The following is a 16,981-nucleotide window of genomic DNA, read 5'->3' as shown; positions in this document are numbered from 1 at the left end:
TATTATGAAAATATTATATTATTATTTTATAACTCAGTTATAAAATGAGTACTTACAAGATTGATGCTGTAAAATGTCGGGAGGAAAAAATGGTGGTTTGCATTCAGATTTTGTAGAAGGTTGACTTTCTACAAAAGGAGTTTGTAGAGGAGTTATACCTAGTTATCCAGAAAGTTTAAGGTTTTGGAGAAATGCATTCTCCTGTGGAGATGGGATTAGATGTAAATGAAGTAATGCAGATTCTTAGGATTATCATATTTTCAGGGGCCTTTTAGGGAAATTTTGGAGAAATTCTAGTAATTCATGAATCTTTGGAAATTTTTGTTAGTTTAAATATATGATTTTCAAACACCCCTTTAGCAGTTATTTTAGTAATATACTGGATAAAATTGAAGTGATATTTTCAAAACTTAAACCACTGAAATTACTTTATAAAATTACCAAATTATTTCACATAATGGATTTGTAAAGTAAAGGAAGTGTTTCTGAACTTTGTGTACAAAGTTTTTTCCCGTGATAACTTTATTATGTAACATATGCTTTTTTTTAGAAATTGCAGGTAAGCAAAAAAGTATTTGCATATAGAACAAAAATAGGATAATTCTGTTTTATAATTTTAATTTTCATTTTTTGGTGTCCTTTATTTCATTTGTTTATTCATTTATATATTTTGTTCTGGATGCATAGATATCATATAATTTAGGAATGGACATGTTGACTAAATGGTTCTTATAGAAGAGTCCAAAGAATACCTAATCTCTTGAATTTTTTTTTAAGCATAAATTATCATTGAATGCCCTCTCATTAAAATGGAAAGATTCTTAGTTAGGAGATGAATGTTTACTAATGGGATATTTGTCTTTCAACAGGATTCGAGAACTCACCTCATCCAGAATTGGTTTGCTCACTCGCATCAGTGGGCAGGTGGTGCGTACTCACCCAGTTCACCCAGAGCTTGTGAGCGGAACTTTTCTGTGCTTGGACTGTCAGACAGTGATCAGGGATGTAGAACAACAGTTCAAATACACACAGCCAAACATCTGCCGAAATCCAGTTTGTGCCAACAGGAGGAGATTCTTACTGGATACAAATAAATCAAGATTTGTTGATTTTCAAAAGGTATTTGTTAGCATCTGTTTAAATCAGAGTCTGTCTATGGTAATAATTCACTTCTAGGCCCTTGCAATAGCTTATTTAGATAATGTTCAACTCAATTTTTTTTTGTTTTGTTTTGAGATGGAGTTTCGCTCTGTTACCCAGGCTGCAGTGCAGTGGCATGATCTCAGCTCACTGCAACCTCTGCCTCCCAGGTTCAAGCGATTCTCCTGCCTCAGCCTCTCTAGTAGCGGGGACTACAGGCGCACGACACCATGCCTGGCTAATTTTTTTGTATTTTTAGCAGAGACGAGGTTTCACCATGTTAGCTGGGATAGTCTCAATCTCCTCACATCGTGATCCTCCTGCTTTGGCCCCTCAGAGTGCTAGATAACAGGCATGAGCCACCACGCCTCGCTGTAAACTCAATCTTTATATAAGTTAAGCATCATCAAAATAACTACAAATTTAAGCCCAAAACTCTTAATATAAATTGTTATTTGTTAGTATATACATCTGTTTTAACTTTAATAAATGGTATCTAAGTTGTTATTATTATGAACTGGAGTTAAGAAAACTTGGAAGAAGTAGCAACTTGTTAGTATAAGATTTCCATTTGGTGCATGCAAAGGAGGAAAGCATGAATAGGACAGGCTAGGTTGGAAGCAGTGAGGATTATCATAGTTGAAGTAAAGGAGCCAAATTGGAGATCATCTGAGAGACAATTTAATGTAAGACCTGGCGGTACTTGGATCCCTAAGTCTTAGGCTGAGAAGTTTGAGCTTATCTTTTTTTTTTTTTTCTTTTTGAGACAGAGTCTTGCTCTGTTGCCCAGGCTGGAGTGCAGTGGTGCGATTTTGGCTTGCTGCAGTCTCCACCTCCCGAGTTCAAGTGGTTTCTCCTACCTCAGCCTCCTGAGTAGCTGGGATTACAGGCTCGTGCCACCAAGCCCAGCTAAATTTTTTTGTATTTTTAGTAGAGATGGGGTTTCACCATGTTCATGAGGCTGGCCTCAGCCTCCCAAAGTGCTGGGATTACAAGCGTGAGCCACTGTGCCTGGTCTAGTTTGAGCCTATCTTAATAAGCAGTGTGAATGTATTGGGAAGGTAGGGTTTTTTTGCTTGATTTTTTTTTTTTTTTTTTTTTTTTAAGGAAACTAAATAAGTCAGTGATGGATTTAACAGAGGGTAATAGGCAGTTTTAGTTACCTGGGCAAGAGGTGATGGATGGCAGTAGTAGGAATGAAGGGGAACTCTCAGCCAACGCATTTTCCACACTTGCGTTGGACCCCTGGACGCATGCTGTAACTTCTACTTAAAAAAAAAAAAAATGAAGGGGAACTCTCAAATTTCAGCAGGACTTAATTTTATGGGGCATATAAAAAGGAAAGAAAAGTTAAAGCAGCTCAAGTATGGAATAATTATCAGATGAATTTAATATTATTTATTTTACTTTGATAATCATTCTCCTTATTTAGTTTTCTTATATTAACCTGGTAGCTTATAAGATGCATGTATTCTACCAACAGCTTTGGGTTGGAGATGCCTTGTTTTATAAAGTATGAGTCTAGGTTGGGTCTTATTTTCGGGGGGGAAAACACAACTGTATGAAGGACACTCTTGACAATTAAGACATTTGAAGGGGGGTGGATCCAAGATGGCCGTTTAGGAACAGCTCAGGATTGCAGCTCCCAGTGAAAGCGCAGAGGGTGAGTGGACGCTGCATTTTTATTGCCTACAGACTAGAAAATTCCCAGGTGGAGAAGGCCCATGGGTCGCCAGCATGGCAGTGTCGGCCGGCGCCGCTGCTTTGCCCTGCGCGACTGCTTTGTCAGTGCCCTGGAGCAGCGGTTCTCCATACAAAATACACTGGTCTGGGTGCCCTTTTGGCTGGCGATTGGAGCCACAGGAAGTCGCCCATTCATCTGTTTAAAAAGGGGACCGAACAGGGAACCAGGACAGTAAATTCCAGGGCAAGAAAAGCACCATGAATCTCAGCGCTGCTTGCAGTGAGTCGCTGAATGGGAAAACACAGATCCAGGCGCCTCTTCAACAGGCGACTGGAACACCAACTTAAAAAAAAAAAAAAAAAGGCTCTGAGGCAGGGAGCCAGGCGATCAGGCTCAGCCAGTCCCACCCCGGCAAAAGAACGGCAATCAGAAACACTCTGGATTGAGAGTTTCACAGCAAGCGCAGCTGAACCTGGGACGGTACAGCTTTGTGGGGGAGGGGCGTCCGCCATTACCGAGGCAGCCCACCACTATGGAGCCAATGCTGAGACAGCCCACCATTGCTGAGGCACCCCACTGTTGCCAAGGGAACCCGCCACTACAGAGAGAGTCCCCATAACAGAGGTGGGCCACCATTGCCGAGGCAGTTCTAACTATACCCATATAAACAGGACTGCAGGGAAGTTCACTTGGCAGCTGGGCAGAGCCCCCAGCAGCTCAGCAAAGCCTCTACAGGCAGACAGTGACTAGGCTGCCTCCTTGCTGGGCAGGGCAGCTCTAAAGGAAAAAAAAAAGAAGGCAGCAGCATAACAGAACCTCATAAATAAAGCCCTAAATCCCTGGGACAGAGCACCTGGGAACAAAAAGCGGTTTATGACTTGTGCTGCAGCAGACCTAAACGTACCTGCCCAGCAGCTCTGAATGAACAATGGAGCTCACAGCTCAGCATTTGAATTCCTATAAAGAACAGACTGTCTCCTCAAGCAGCTCCCTGACCCCTGTATATCCAAAGAGCCACCTCATAAAGGAGAGATCAGACTGACACTTGGCGGGTATCCTTCTGGGACAAAGACAGCAGAAGAAGAAAACTGGTAGCAACCCTTACTGTTCTGCAGCTGCTGCAGGTGATCCCCAGGCAAGCAGGGCCTGCAGTGGACCTCAGCAGACCTACAGCAGAGAGGCCAGACTGTTAGAAGGAAAACTAAGAAACAAAAATAACCTCATCATCAACAAACAGAACGTCCACTCAGAGACCCAATCTGAAAGCCAGCAACTACAAAGATGACAGGTGGATAAATCCATAACTATTGGAAGAAACCAGAGCAAAAAGGATGAAAACACCCGAAACCAGAACACCTCTCCTCCTACAAGGGATCACAACTCCTCACCAGCAAGGGAACAAGGTTGGATGGAGAATGAATGTGATGAAATGACAGAATCAGACTTCAGAAGGTGGGTAGTAAGAAACTTCAGTGAACTTGAAGAACATGTTCTAATCTAATGCAAAGAAACTAAGAACCTTGAAAAAAAGATTTGACGAAATGCTAACGAGAATGGACAAAATAGAAAGTAATATAAGTGAATTGATGGAGCTGAGAAACACAACATGCGAACTTCGCGAAGTATGCACAAGTATCAACAGCCAAATTGACCAAGCAGAAGAAAGGATATCAGAGGTCGAAGATCAACTCAATGAAATAAAACAGGAAGGCAAGAATAGAAAAAAAAGGGTAAAAAGGAATGAACAAAGTCTCCAAGAAATGAGGGACTATGTGAAAAGACCTAATCTACGTTTGACAGGCGTACCTGAATGTGATGAAGAGAATGAATCGAAGCTGGAAAATACTTTTCAGGATATTATCCAGGAAAACTTCCCCAACCTAGCAAGGCAGGCAAATATTCAAGTCCAGGAAATACAGAGAACACCACAAAGATATTCGTCAAGAAGAGCAACCCCAACGCACATAATCGTCAGATTCACCAGGGTTGAAATGAAGGAGAAAATACTAAGGGCAGCCAGAGAGAAAGGTCAGGTTACCCACAAAGGGAAGCCCATCAGACTCACAGCAGATCTCTCAGCAGAAACCCTACAGGCCAGAAGAGAGTGGGGGCCAATATTCAACATCCTTAAAGAAAAGAACTTTCAACCCAGAATCTCCTATCCAGCCAAACTAAGCTTCATAAGTGAAGGAAAAATAAAATCCTTTGTGAACATGCAAGTACTCAGAGATTTCATCCCCACCAGGCCAGCTTTACAAGAGCTCCTGAAAGAGGCTCTACACATAAAAAGGAACAACCAGTACCAGCCACTCCAAAAACATGCCAAATGGTAAACAGATTCAACACAATGAAGAATCTGCATCAACTAATGGGCAAAACAGCCAGCTAGCACCAAAATGGCAGTATCAAATTCACACATAACAATATTAACCCTAAATGTAAATGGACTAAATGCCCCAAACAAAAGACACAGACTGGCAAATTGGATAAAAAGCCAAAACCCATCAGTGTGCTGTATCCAGGAAATCCATCTCACATTCAAGGATACACAAAGGCTCAAAATAAAGGGATGGAGGAAGATTTACCAAGCAAATGGAGAGCACAAAAAAGCAGGAGTTGCAATTCTCATCTCTGATAAATTAGACTTTAAAGCAACAAAGATCAAAAGAGACAAAGAAGGACATTACATAATGGTAAAAGGATCAATGCAACAAGAAGAGCTAATGATCCTAAATATATACGCACCCAATACGGTAGCACCCAGATACATAATGCAAGTTCTTAATGACTTACAAAGAGACTTAGACTCCCACACAATTATAGTGGGAGACTTTAACACCCCATTGTCAATATTAGATCAACCAGACAGAAAATTAACAAAGATATCCAGGACTTGAACTCAGACCTGGACCAAGCAAACCTAATAGACATTTACAGAACTCTCCACCCCAAATCCACAAAATATACATTCTTCTCAGCACCACATCACACCTACTCTAAAATTGACCACATAATTGGGAGTAAATCACTCCTCAGCAAATGCAAAAGAACGGAAATCATAACAAACAGTCTCTCAGACCACAGTGCAATCAAGTTAGAACTCAGAATTCAAAAACTAACCCAGAACTGCACAGCTTCATGGAAACTGAACAACTTGCTCTTGAATGTTGACTGGATAAACAATGAAATGAAGACAGAAAGAAAAATGTTCTTAGAAACCAAAAAGAATGAAGACACAACATACCAGAATCTCTGGAACACATTTAAAGCAGTCTCTAGAGGAAAATATGTAGCAATAAGTGCCCACATGAGAAGCAAGAAGAGATTAAAAATTGACACCCTATCGTCAAAATTGAAAGAGCTAGAGGAACAAGATCAAAAAAACTCAAAGTCTAGCAGAAGACAAGAAATAGCTAAGAACAGAGCAGAACTGAAGGAGATAGACACACAAAAAACCCTTCAAAAAAATCAATAAATCCAGGAGCTGGTTTTTTGAAAAGATCAACAGAATAGACCACTAGCCAGATTAATAAAAAAAGAAAAGAGAGAATAACCAAATTGATGCAATAAAAAACGATAAAGGGGATATCACCACAGATTCCACAGAAATTCAAACCATCATCAGAGATTATTACAAACAACTCTATGCACATAAACTAGTAAACCTGGAAGAAATGGATAAATTCCTGGACACTTGCCTCCTCCCAAGCCTAAACAAGGCAGAAGCCAAAACCCTGAACAGACCCATTAAAAGGTCTGAAGTTGAGGCAGCAATTAAGAGCTTACCACCCAAAAAAAAGTCCAGGTCCAGACGGGTTCACAGCTGAATTCTACCAGACATACAAAGAGGAGCTGGTACCATTCCTTCTGAAACTATTCCAACAATACAAAAAGAGGGAATTCTTCCCAAACCATTTTATGAGACCAACATCACCCTGATTCCAAAACCCGGCAGAGACTGAACAAGAAAAGAAAATTTCAGGCCAATATCCATGATGAATATAGATGCAAAAATCTTCAGTGAAATACTGGCAAGCTGATTGCAACAGCACATCAAAAAGCTTATCCACCATGATCAAGTAGGCTTCATCCCGGGGTTGCAAGCTGGTTCAACATACACAAGTCTATAAACGTAATTCACTACATAAACAGAACCAAAGACAAAAACCACATGATTATCTCAATTGATGCAGAGAAGGCCTTTGACAAAATTCAACAGCGCTTTATGCTAAAAACCCTCAATAAGCTGGGTATTGACGGAACGTATCTCAAAATAATAAAAGCGATTCATGACAAACCAACAGCCAATATCATACTGAGTGGGCAAAACCTGGAAGCATTCCCTTTGAAATCTGGCACTAGACAAGGATGCCCTCTCTCACCACTACTATTCAATATAGTACTGGAAGTTCTAGCCAGAGCAATCGGGCAAGAAAAAGAAATAAAGGGTATTCAAATAGGAAAGGAGGAAGTCAAATTGTCTCCATTTGCAGATGACATGATTGTATATCCAGAAGACCCCATTGTCTCAGCCCAAAATCTCCTGAAACTGATAAGCAACTTCAGCAAAGTCTTAGGATACAAAATCAATGTGCGAAAATCACATGCATTCCTATATACCAATAACAGACTTAAAGAGAGCCAAATCAAGAACGAACTTCCATTCACAATTGCCACAAAGAGAATAAAATACCTAGGAATATAACTAACAAGGAACGTAAGGGACCTCTTCAAGGAGAACTACAAGCCACTGCTCAACGAAATAAGAGAGGACACAAACAGATGGAGAAACATTCCATGTTCATGGTTAGGGAGAATCAATATCATGAAAATGGCCATACTGCCCAAAGTAATTTACAGATTCAACGCTATCCCCATCAAGCTACCAATGACCTTCTTCGCAGAGCTGGAAAAAACCACCTTAAACTTCATATGGAACCAAAAGAGAGCCCACATAGCCAAGTCAATTCTAAGCAAAAAGAACAAAGCGGGAGGAATCACACTACCGGACTTCAAACTATACTACAAGGCTACAGTAATCAAAACAGCATGATACTGGTACCAAAACAGATGTAGACCAATGGAACAGAACAGAGGTCTCGGAGGCAACACAACACATCTACAACCATCTGATCTTTGACAAACCAGACAAAAACAAGCAATGGGGAAAGGATTCCCTGTTTAATAAATAGTGTTGGGAAAACTGGCTAGCCATGTGCAGAAAGCAGAAACTGGACCCCTTCCTGACACCTTACACTAAAATTAACTCCAGATGGATTAAAGACTTAAACATAAGACCTAACACCATAAAAACCCTAGAAGAAAATCTAGGCAAAACCATTCAGGACATAGGTGTAGGCAAGGAATTCATGACCAAAACACCAAAAGCATTGACAACAAAAGCCAAAATAGACAAAAGGGACCTAATCAAACTCCACAGCTTCTGCACGGCAAAAGAAACAGTCATTAGAGTGAATTGGCAATCAACAGAATGGGAAAATATTTTTGCAATCTACCCATCTGACAAAGGGCTAATATCCAGAATCTACAAAGAACTAAAACAGATTTACAAGAAAAAGACAAGCCCATTCAAAAGTGGGCAAAGGATATGAACAGATACTTACAAAAGAAGACATACATGAGGCCAACAAACATATGAAAAAATGCTCATCATCACTGGTCATCAGAGAAATGCAAATCAAAACTACATTGAGATATCATCTCATGCCAGTTAGAATGGCGATCATTAAAAAATCTGGAGACAACAGATGCTGGAGAGGATGTGGAGAAATAGGAACACTTTTACACTGTTGGTGGGAATGTAAATTAGTTCAACCATTGTGGAAGACAGTGTGGCGATTCCTCAAGGACCTAGAAATAGAAATTCCATTTGACCCAGCAATCCCATTACTGGGTATATATCCAAAGGATTATAAATCGTTCTACTATAAGGACACGTGCACACGAATGTTCATTGCAGCACTGTTTACAATAGCAAAGACCTGGAACCAACCCAAATGCCCATCAATAATAGACTGGACAGGGAAAATGTGACATATATACACCATGGAATATTATGCAGCCATCAAAAATGATGAGTTTGTGTCCTTTGTAGGGACATGGATGAACCTGGAAACCGTCATTCTCAGCAAACAGACAGAAGAGCAGATCAAACACCACATGTTCTCACTCATAGGCAGGTGTTGAACAATGAGAACACATGGACACAGGGAGGGGAGCACTACACACTGGGGTCAGTTGGGGGGAAATAGGGGAGGGACGGTGGCGGGTGGGGAGTCGGGGAGAGACAGCAAGGAGAGAGATGCCAGATGTAGGTGATGGGGAGGAAGGCAGCAAATCACACTGCCACGTGTGTACCTATGCAACAATCTTGCATGTTCTTCACATGTACCCCAAAACCTAAAATGCAATAAAATAAATGGAAAAAAAATATATATACACCTTAAAAAAAAAAAAAGATGCTTCAAGACAGACTAGATAATAGATATATAATTTTATAAAATTAAATATTTTTTAATTCTCTTGGTTGTGATAATGGTATTTTAACATAGAGGATTGTCTTTATTCTTAGAGATGAATGCTAAAATATTTAGATGTGAAGTTTCTTGATGTTTATAACTTCATTCAAATATATAGTAAAAAAGAAAAAACCTGTATATGTATCTAAATAATATTAGCAGTTCTGTTGAAGCAGAGGGTATAAAAGGTATATTTGAAATTTTCCACAAAATTTCCTTAAAGCTTAGGGGAAGATGGAACATAGAACAGATATTTAGACTCATTTTGAACAAAGAGGAGGAAAAAAAACTTTTTTAATGAGAGTGAAAGTGAAGTTTTTTTCCCTTTTTCTCTGCTGCTTGAATCAGCATGAAGTTTTTAAATGATGTAATCTCTTGCCAAATTGAACTATTTGACTAAAAGGAGTTTTAGGGTAGATATTTTTAGAATGAATGTTGATACATGTGAAAAGTCTGCTGATGGGTCAGATAGTTTAGAATATGTCAGTATTTGTGTTTTTTAATTTAGATTGTATGGCATCTGAAGGGGATCGCTTCTCATTCTTGGCTGTTTATTTGTCTTTGTTACAGGTTCGTATTCAAGAGACTCAAACTGAGCTTCCTCGAGGGAGTATACCCCGCAGTTTAGAAGTCATTTTGAGGGCTGAAGCTGTGGAATCAGCTCAGGCTGGTGACAAGTGTGACTTTACAGGGACACTGATTGTTGTGCCTGATGTCTCCAAGCTTAGCACACCAGGTCAGTAATCTGTGGCTCAGACTTAACAAATTCTCAGTTACCTAAACTGCAGAGTATAGCTTCCCACATCTTCATTGTCTTCTTTTTGGCTGCCAGTCAGAAGCTGAGCAAGGAAGTGTGATGAGAATAAAAACAAATTGGTTTTGCCACAAATGGTGCTATTCTGAAAGTTTTCAAGGCTTAAGTGAAGTCTTTGCATTTATACTTTCATTTATTGGAGCAATTTTGATGTTCAGCGCCTTTAATGTTTAAGTTGTGAAATACCCTATCATTCTGTTTCAGGAGCACGTGCAGAAACTAATTCCCGTGTCAGTGGTGTTGATGGATATGAGACAGAAGGCATTCGAGGACTCCGGGCCCTTGGTGTTAGGGACCTTTCTTACAGGCTGGTCTTTCTTGCTTGCTGTGTTGCACCAACCAACCCAAGGGTAAGTCGTTTTTAGGTTTTTGTTTGTTTTTGAAACAGAGTCTCTCACTCAGGCTGGAGTGCAATGGCAAAGTCATGGCTCATTACAGCCTCTACTTCTGGGCTTAAGTGATCCTACCACCTCAACCTCCTGAGCAGCTGGGATTATAGGGTCACAGTTAAAAAAATTTTTTTAGAGTGAGATCTTGCTCTCTTGGCCATGCTGGCCAACAGTGAGTCTTAGTAGAATGACAGCTTAAGAAAGACCTACCCTTAGGCTGCCACAAAATGATAGGATTCTGAAACATCTAGGTTATCTAGTCAATGTTAAGAGCAGGGAATGAGATTGAGATTTCGTGCATTTTAAAACCAAATCTTTTGATGTATGTCTTTTTGATCTTGGAAAAAAAATGTCTTATTTGATGTCTTAAATAAGAGCTCAATGCTTTACGTGCAGTGGTACAAATTATCCCAGCTGCTTTTAAGTTTCACAGTTCCTCTGTTATACTTCTGGAGGAAATATAAATAGATTTAGTAATCTGGGAAGTAAATTTCTAAGAATGATGAACCCTGGCCAGTATTGTTCAGTTAACTTGATTCTGTGTCATAAATGAGAATTTGGAAAATAGTTCAGTGTTGGAAAAAGGGGGTGAACATAATCTGTTATTTGCATCTTTATGTCAGTGGTGAACATTCTACTCATCTCTTGAGCATTCAGATTGTTTTAAATATAGGTATAAAACAGTAGTGGTAGCTTTTTTTTCTTTTTCACTCACTGGACAAATGACAGAGCCTTAAGTGTCTTCATTAACTGAGGGCTTACTAGTTTGGGGAATTTGTTTTATTATTATTTTTTAATTTACAGTCAACAAATTGTGAGGTTGACTTCCCATGCTATGTTGTGTTTGTAATGAAGTTTCTTCTCCTTCACACTGTTTTGATTGCTTCTGAACTAATAATTCTTCCTTTGTTCTCCACAAAGTTTGGAGGGAAAGAACTCAGAGATGAGGAACAGACAGCTGAGAGCATTAAGAACCAAATGACCGTGAAAGAATGGGAGAAAGTGTTTGAGATGAGTCAAGATAAAAATCTATACCACAATCTTTGTACCAGCCTGTTCCCTACTATACATGGTAAGAATTCCATTCCATCCATAGCATAAACTTGAAATCAAAATAATGATTATAAATAGCCACAAATGATTTCTTAAAGCATGTAAATCAGACCATGAAAGTTTTTAGTGGTCTAAAAGAGGTCATCTACAAAAGGACAGGTACATGATTTCACTTACATGAGGTACCTGTAATACGCAAATTCATAGAGACAAGGCAGGATAGAGGTTATCAATGGCTGGGGAAATGGGAGAAATGAGTTATTTAATGGATAAAGTTGCTATTTGGGATGATGACAAAGTTCTGGAAAGGGATAGTGGTGACAGTTATACAACATAATGTGCTGACTGCCTCTGAACTATACACTGAAAAATGGTTAAAATGATGAGTTTATTATGTTTTGTTTTTTTTTTGTCTTTTTGTTTTTTTCCTTTTTGTGGAGAACGGGGTCTCGCCATATTGCCCAGGCAGGTCTCGAACTCCTGGGCTCAAGCTATCCTCCCGCCTCTGCCTCCCTAAGAGCTGGGATTACAGGCGTGAGCCACAGCGCCCGGCTATTTTGTATTTTTATCACATTTTTTTTTTAAGAAAAGTCATTTTGTCTTATTTCCTGGCCTTGTGTCAGAACTGCACTTAAGTGTGTTTCAATATGATAGACTAGTCTCCTGGCCTTTTGTTGTTTTGCGTGCATGTGCATGTGTGTTTTAAAGAGACAGGGTCTTGCTATGTTATCTAGGCTGAAGCAGTCCCTCCTGGGCTAAAACAGTCCTCCTACCTCCAGCCTCCCCAGTAGCTGGGATTACAGGTGTAGGCCACCACACTTGGCTCTTTTATCTTTTTTTTTTCTCTTGAAACAGAGTCTAGCTTTGTTGCCCAGGCTGGAGTGCAGTGGCGTGATCTCGGCTCACTGCAACCTCCGCCTCCTGGGTTCAAGTGATTCTCCTGCCTCAGCCCTTCCAAGTAGCTGGGATTACAGGCACATGCTACCATGCCCGACTAATTTTTGTATTTTTAGTAGAGATGGGATTTTTGCCATGTTGGCCAGGCTGGTCTCAAACTCCTGGCTTCAAGTGATCCGTCTGCCTTGGCATCCCAAAGCACTGGGATTACACGGGTAAGCCACTGCACCCTGCCTTTTTTTTTCTATCTTAATATAAGTTAGAGAAGTTTTGTTTGTGGAATGGGTTTTTAATTTTCTACCTCTTTTGTTTTGTTTTGTTTTGTTTTTTGAGACAGGGTCTCACTCTGTTGCCCAGGCTGGAGTGCAGTGGCAGGAAACATGGCTCATGACAGCCTCAACCTCCTGGGCTTAAGCAGTTCCCCACCACAGCCCCCCTATTAGCTGGGACTACAGATGCCTGCCACCATGCCAAGCTAATTTAAAAAAAAAATTTTTAGAGATGGGGTTTCAACCATGTTGGCTGGGCTGGTCTCAAACTTCTGGGCTCAAGCAATCCTCCCTCCTTGGCCTTCCAGAATGCACAGATTACAGGCATGAGCCACCATACTCAACCTAATTTTCCACATTAAGGAATGCCTTATGTAAATTTGCATGGCACTTTGTTGATGGAGTTCACAGAGTCGATAATTCCACAGAAAAACGTTTCTTTCAATAGCATGGTGTTCTTTTAAAGAAAATTACACTTTTCCTTCTTGGATTTATGAACTAAGCAGCTGTAAATTGTATTCAGTATTTTATTTAATCCACATGAATTCAATTAACATATTTATTCAGTGCTGGTCACTGTAGGTGTTAGAAAAGAAGCATTATGAACCATTTCCTCAAACACTTGACAGAACTATGAGAACAGCCATTAAAAAGGACTAGCAAATGTGGTAGGCTTTGGTGGACATAGTTCATTTATCAGGAGATGGGGCTAAGGCATTAGGTAAGGTTTTGTGTAGGAAATAGGACTCATGGACAAGTAAAGGCTCTTAGGATGGTGAGCACTGGCATCTGACATTTGTGGTATAGGAGAAAACATTTGAACGGTGGTTTAGGTGCCTAAGTCCACAGAGCAAGAACCAAGATCAGAGCCAGATATTATTACTCCAGTTTTATGCTTTGCTTTAGCTGACTTTACCTTTTGGTTAGTAAGCATGCCTTTAGCGTTTCCTCTGAAAGTGTTTAACTTCATGTTGAAAAATTAGTTTTTCATGTACAGCTTCTTTTCATTTCAGGCAATGATGAAGTAAAACGGGGCGTCTTGCTGATGCTCTTTGGTGGCGTTCCAAAGACGACAGGAGAAGGGACCTCTCTTCGAGGGGACATAAATGTTTGCATTGTTGGTGACCCAAGTACAGCTAAGAGCCAATTTCTCAAGTAAGCGTTTGCCTGATAATAGTACAGCAGGAAAAAGTGTACATAGTTCCCAGGCTTGCTGTGCTACCAAGAATGCAGTTAGTATGGCTTTACTAGGAGTGTAAATTATGACTATGGTGACTATATAATTCTCAGATTAAATATTATTACCTTTTATCTAGGATATGGCAACATTTTACAATTTTTTAGAATAGGGGAAAATTGCCTGTAGTACCAATCTCACATTGAACTCTTTAGTCTTTGTATAAAAGTCTTTGAATATGTGAATTATGTATTTTCGTTGTTGTAAATCACATTGTACATACTTGTGATTTTAATTTCCCCTAAACATTTTTTCCTTGTTTCTTTATGCATGGAAAAATCTCATGAGTTTGTCGTTTTTACAATTGTTTCTATTTATTGTTTTACTGTAACTTACAAAATCATTTTCTTAGCCCTGTTAAATAGTTTAACAGGATAGTTTGTTATAATAATTACTGATACAGATACAGTGAACATCATGATGTTATATACATTTTTTGTTTGTTTCCTTTGGGTAGATTGCTAGATACAAGATTGTTGAGACTAAGAATACAAACATTTGTAAGGTCTTAACACGGAACATACTTTCCAAAGGGAATTTTATACTAACTTTGTCAGCGTAAACACTATTTTTGCCTAGTTTTAGAAGCTATAATAAATACTTGGTTGCTTTCAAACTTTTAAGAAACTTAGGACCCCAAATAAAAGCAACCCCAGTTTCTGCGCACCTGCCATGTTCTCAGTGCTGTGTATGTGTTATGTCTTATTCTAGCAGTACCCAGACAGGCATGTGTATTACCCTTTTTTTTCAGGGAGTCAAAACCTCTCCAAGCCCATGAGAAATTTGCCCACTTTCTTGTAGGTGAAAGATGACACTGAACCATGAATACTAAAATTTAGATAAAGTGGCCTGCAAAATGTGTACTTCATAATACATCAAGCTACCTTTTATTTGTTTTGGAAATTTGTAACATAGTACCATTTTAGAATATTGAACATTTTTAGTTGGTTTGGAGTTTTATGATTAAATATTTCTTTTGAACGTATCACAAACTAAGTTTTAGATTTTAAGATGGTAGTCCTATGTTACAAGGGATTTTTTTTTCCTTTTCATTCTCTCTCAAAAAAAAAAAGATATACTACAGTGTTGCCTCTGGTAACAGTATCGTGGTATGTGACAGTCTTAGTGAATTCCATAGCATTTTCTATGTATAAGGTGTATATATAATGATAGCTGGAGTATCCAGTCTGGCTGCCTTTTTTCCTTGCCTAATTGCCCTTGATTAGAGCCATGAGTATAATGTTGAATAAAAGTGGCAAAAGCAGACATCCATGTTTTGTTCCTGATAATAGGGGCAAAACCTTCAGCCTTTCACCTTTAAATATGATGTTATCTGTGGGTTTTCATAGATGTCCTTTGTCAGATTAAAGAAAAATCCCTTTGTTTATTAGGCTTAGGAAAATCTTGTCTATTCCTGGTTTGTTTGTTTTTTATAATGAAAGGATGTTGGATTTTGTCATATGCTTTTTCTACATCTGTTTAGTTGGTCATGTAGTTCTCTTATTAATTTAGCGTGTTAATTGGTTTTCAGATGTTAAATCAATCTTGCAGTTCTGGAATAAGCCCTGCATCTAGCTTTGTTTTGTTTTGGTTTGGTTTGTTTCTTTGATACAGAGTCTCACTCTTGTCACTTAGGCTGGAGTGCAGTGGTGTGATCTCAGCTCACTGCAACCTCCAGTGCCCAGGTAGTGATTCTCCTGCCTCAGCTCCCAAGCAGCTGCGATTACAGGCACCTGCCACCACACCTAGCTAATTTTTGGATTTTTAATAGAAATGGGGTTTCACCATGTTGGCCAGGCTGGTGCTGAACTCTTGACCTCAGGCGATCCACCTGCCTTGGTCTCCCAAAGTGCTGAGATTACAGGTGTTAGCCACCATGCCTGGCCCTGTTTTATTTTTAATTGGAAGGCCTTCTGATAGATAATTGTTGCTGTTTATTACTATTAAAGACTTCTTTTAAAATTGATGTTTTAGGCTGGATGGGGTGTATCATGCCTGTAAATACAAAAGTTAGCCAGGCAGGGTGGCAGGCACCTGTAATCCCAGATACTTGGGAAGCTGAGGCAGGAAAATTGCTTGAACCCGGGTGGTGGAGGTTGAAACCGAGCTGAGATGATACCACTGCACTCCAGGCTGGATGACAGAGCAAGACTTCGTCTCAATTTTTTTAAAAAATTGATGTTTTTATCAGGTATTAACATCATCTTCCATTTAACATGAATGGATTTAAGTCTGTTTGAAAAGGTGAAGTAGACCAGGTGCAGTGGATCACTTGAGGTTGGGAGTTTTATACCAGCCTGGCCAACATGGTGAAACCCCATCTTTACTGCATATACAAAATTGAGCCAGGCATGGTGGCACACGCTGGTAATCCCAGCTACTCGGGAGAATGAGGCATGAGAATTGCTTGAACCTGGGAGGTGGAAGTTGCAGTGGGCTGAGATTGTGCCACTGCACTCCAGCCTGGGTGACAGAGCGAGACTTCATTTCAAAAACAAAAAAAAAAGCAAAGCGGAAGGAGATAAGCCTTCCCATTTAGTCTGTGGCATGTGTCTTTATGAATTGCTTAAACTCAATGCCATTCTCAGATGTTACTAAAGTTGTTTAAACTCTTCTGCTGATTTTCCTGGGAAGAGTACTGTATAGTCACATATTAATGAGTTTATGTGATAACCTTCAACAGGCACGTGGAGGAGTTCAGCCCCAGAGCTGTCTATACCAGTGGCAAAGCATCCAGTGCTGCTGGCTTAACAGCAGCTGTTGTTAGAGATGAAGAATCTCATGAGTTTGTCATTGAGGCCGGAGCTTTGATGTTGGCTGATAATGTAAGAACATTTTACACTCTTCAGTATAAAGAAGTCAGAATGCCCTGTATTCTATCAGTAAAGTCCCATAAGTTACCATTAAAAAGATGTCCTTAAAAACAGCATTCTCGGCCAGGCACGGTGGCCCACACCTG

At 39.7% G+C, this 16,981-nt stretch overlaps 1 protein-coding gene across 1 annotated transcript in view; it reads left to right on the top strand.

The window, feature by feature from the left end:
• MCM6 (minichromosome maintenance complex component 6) overlaps positions 1-16,981 on the top strand; it is a 42,553-nt gene that overhangs the window by 7,376 nt on the left and 18,196 nt on the right. Inside the window, exons 4-9 of the mRNA XM_032286326.1 lie at positions 870-1,119; positions 9,934-10,099; positions 10,382-10,527; positions 11,488-11,638; positions 13,799-13,940; positions 16,706-16,847. Coding sequence (XP_032142217.1) covers positions 870-1,119; positions 9,934-10,099; positions 10,382-10,527; positions 11,488-11,638; positions 13,799-13,940; positions 16,706-16,847 — 997 coding nt within the window. The remainder of the gene's footprint in view (positions 1-869; positions 1,120-9,933; positions 10,100-10,381; positions 10,528-11,487; positions 11,639-13,798; positions 13,941-16,705; positions 16,848-16,981) is intronic.

This window comes from Sapajus apella, unplaced genomic scaffold, assembly GCF_009761245.1.
Source record: "Sapajus apella isolate SASKATOON/1434 unplaced genomic scaffold, GSC_monkey_1.0 scaffold18, whole genome shotgun sequence".
Classification (NCBI taxonomy): Eukaryota; Metazoa; Chordata; class Mammalia; order Primates; family Cebidae; genus Sapajus; species Sapajus apella.
This window is presented reverse-complemented; position numbering and strand designations above follow the sequence as displayed.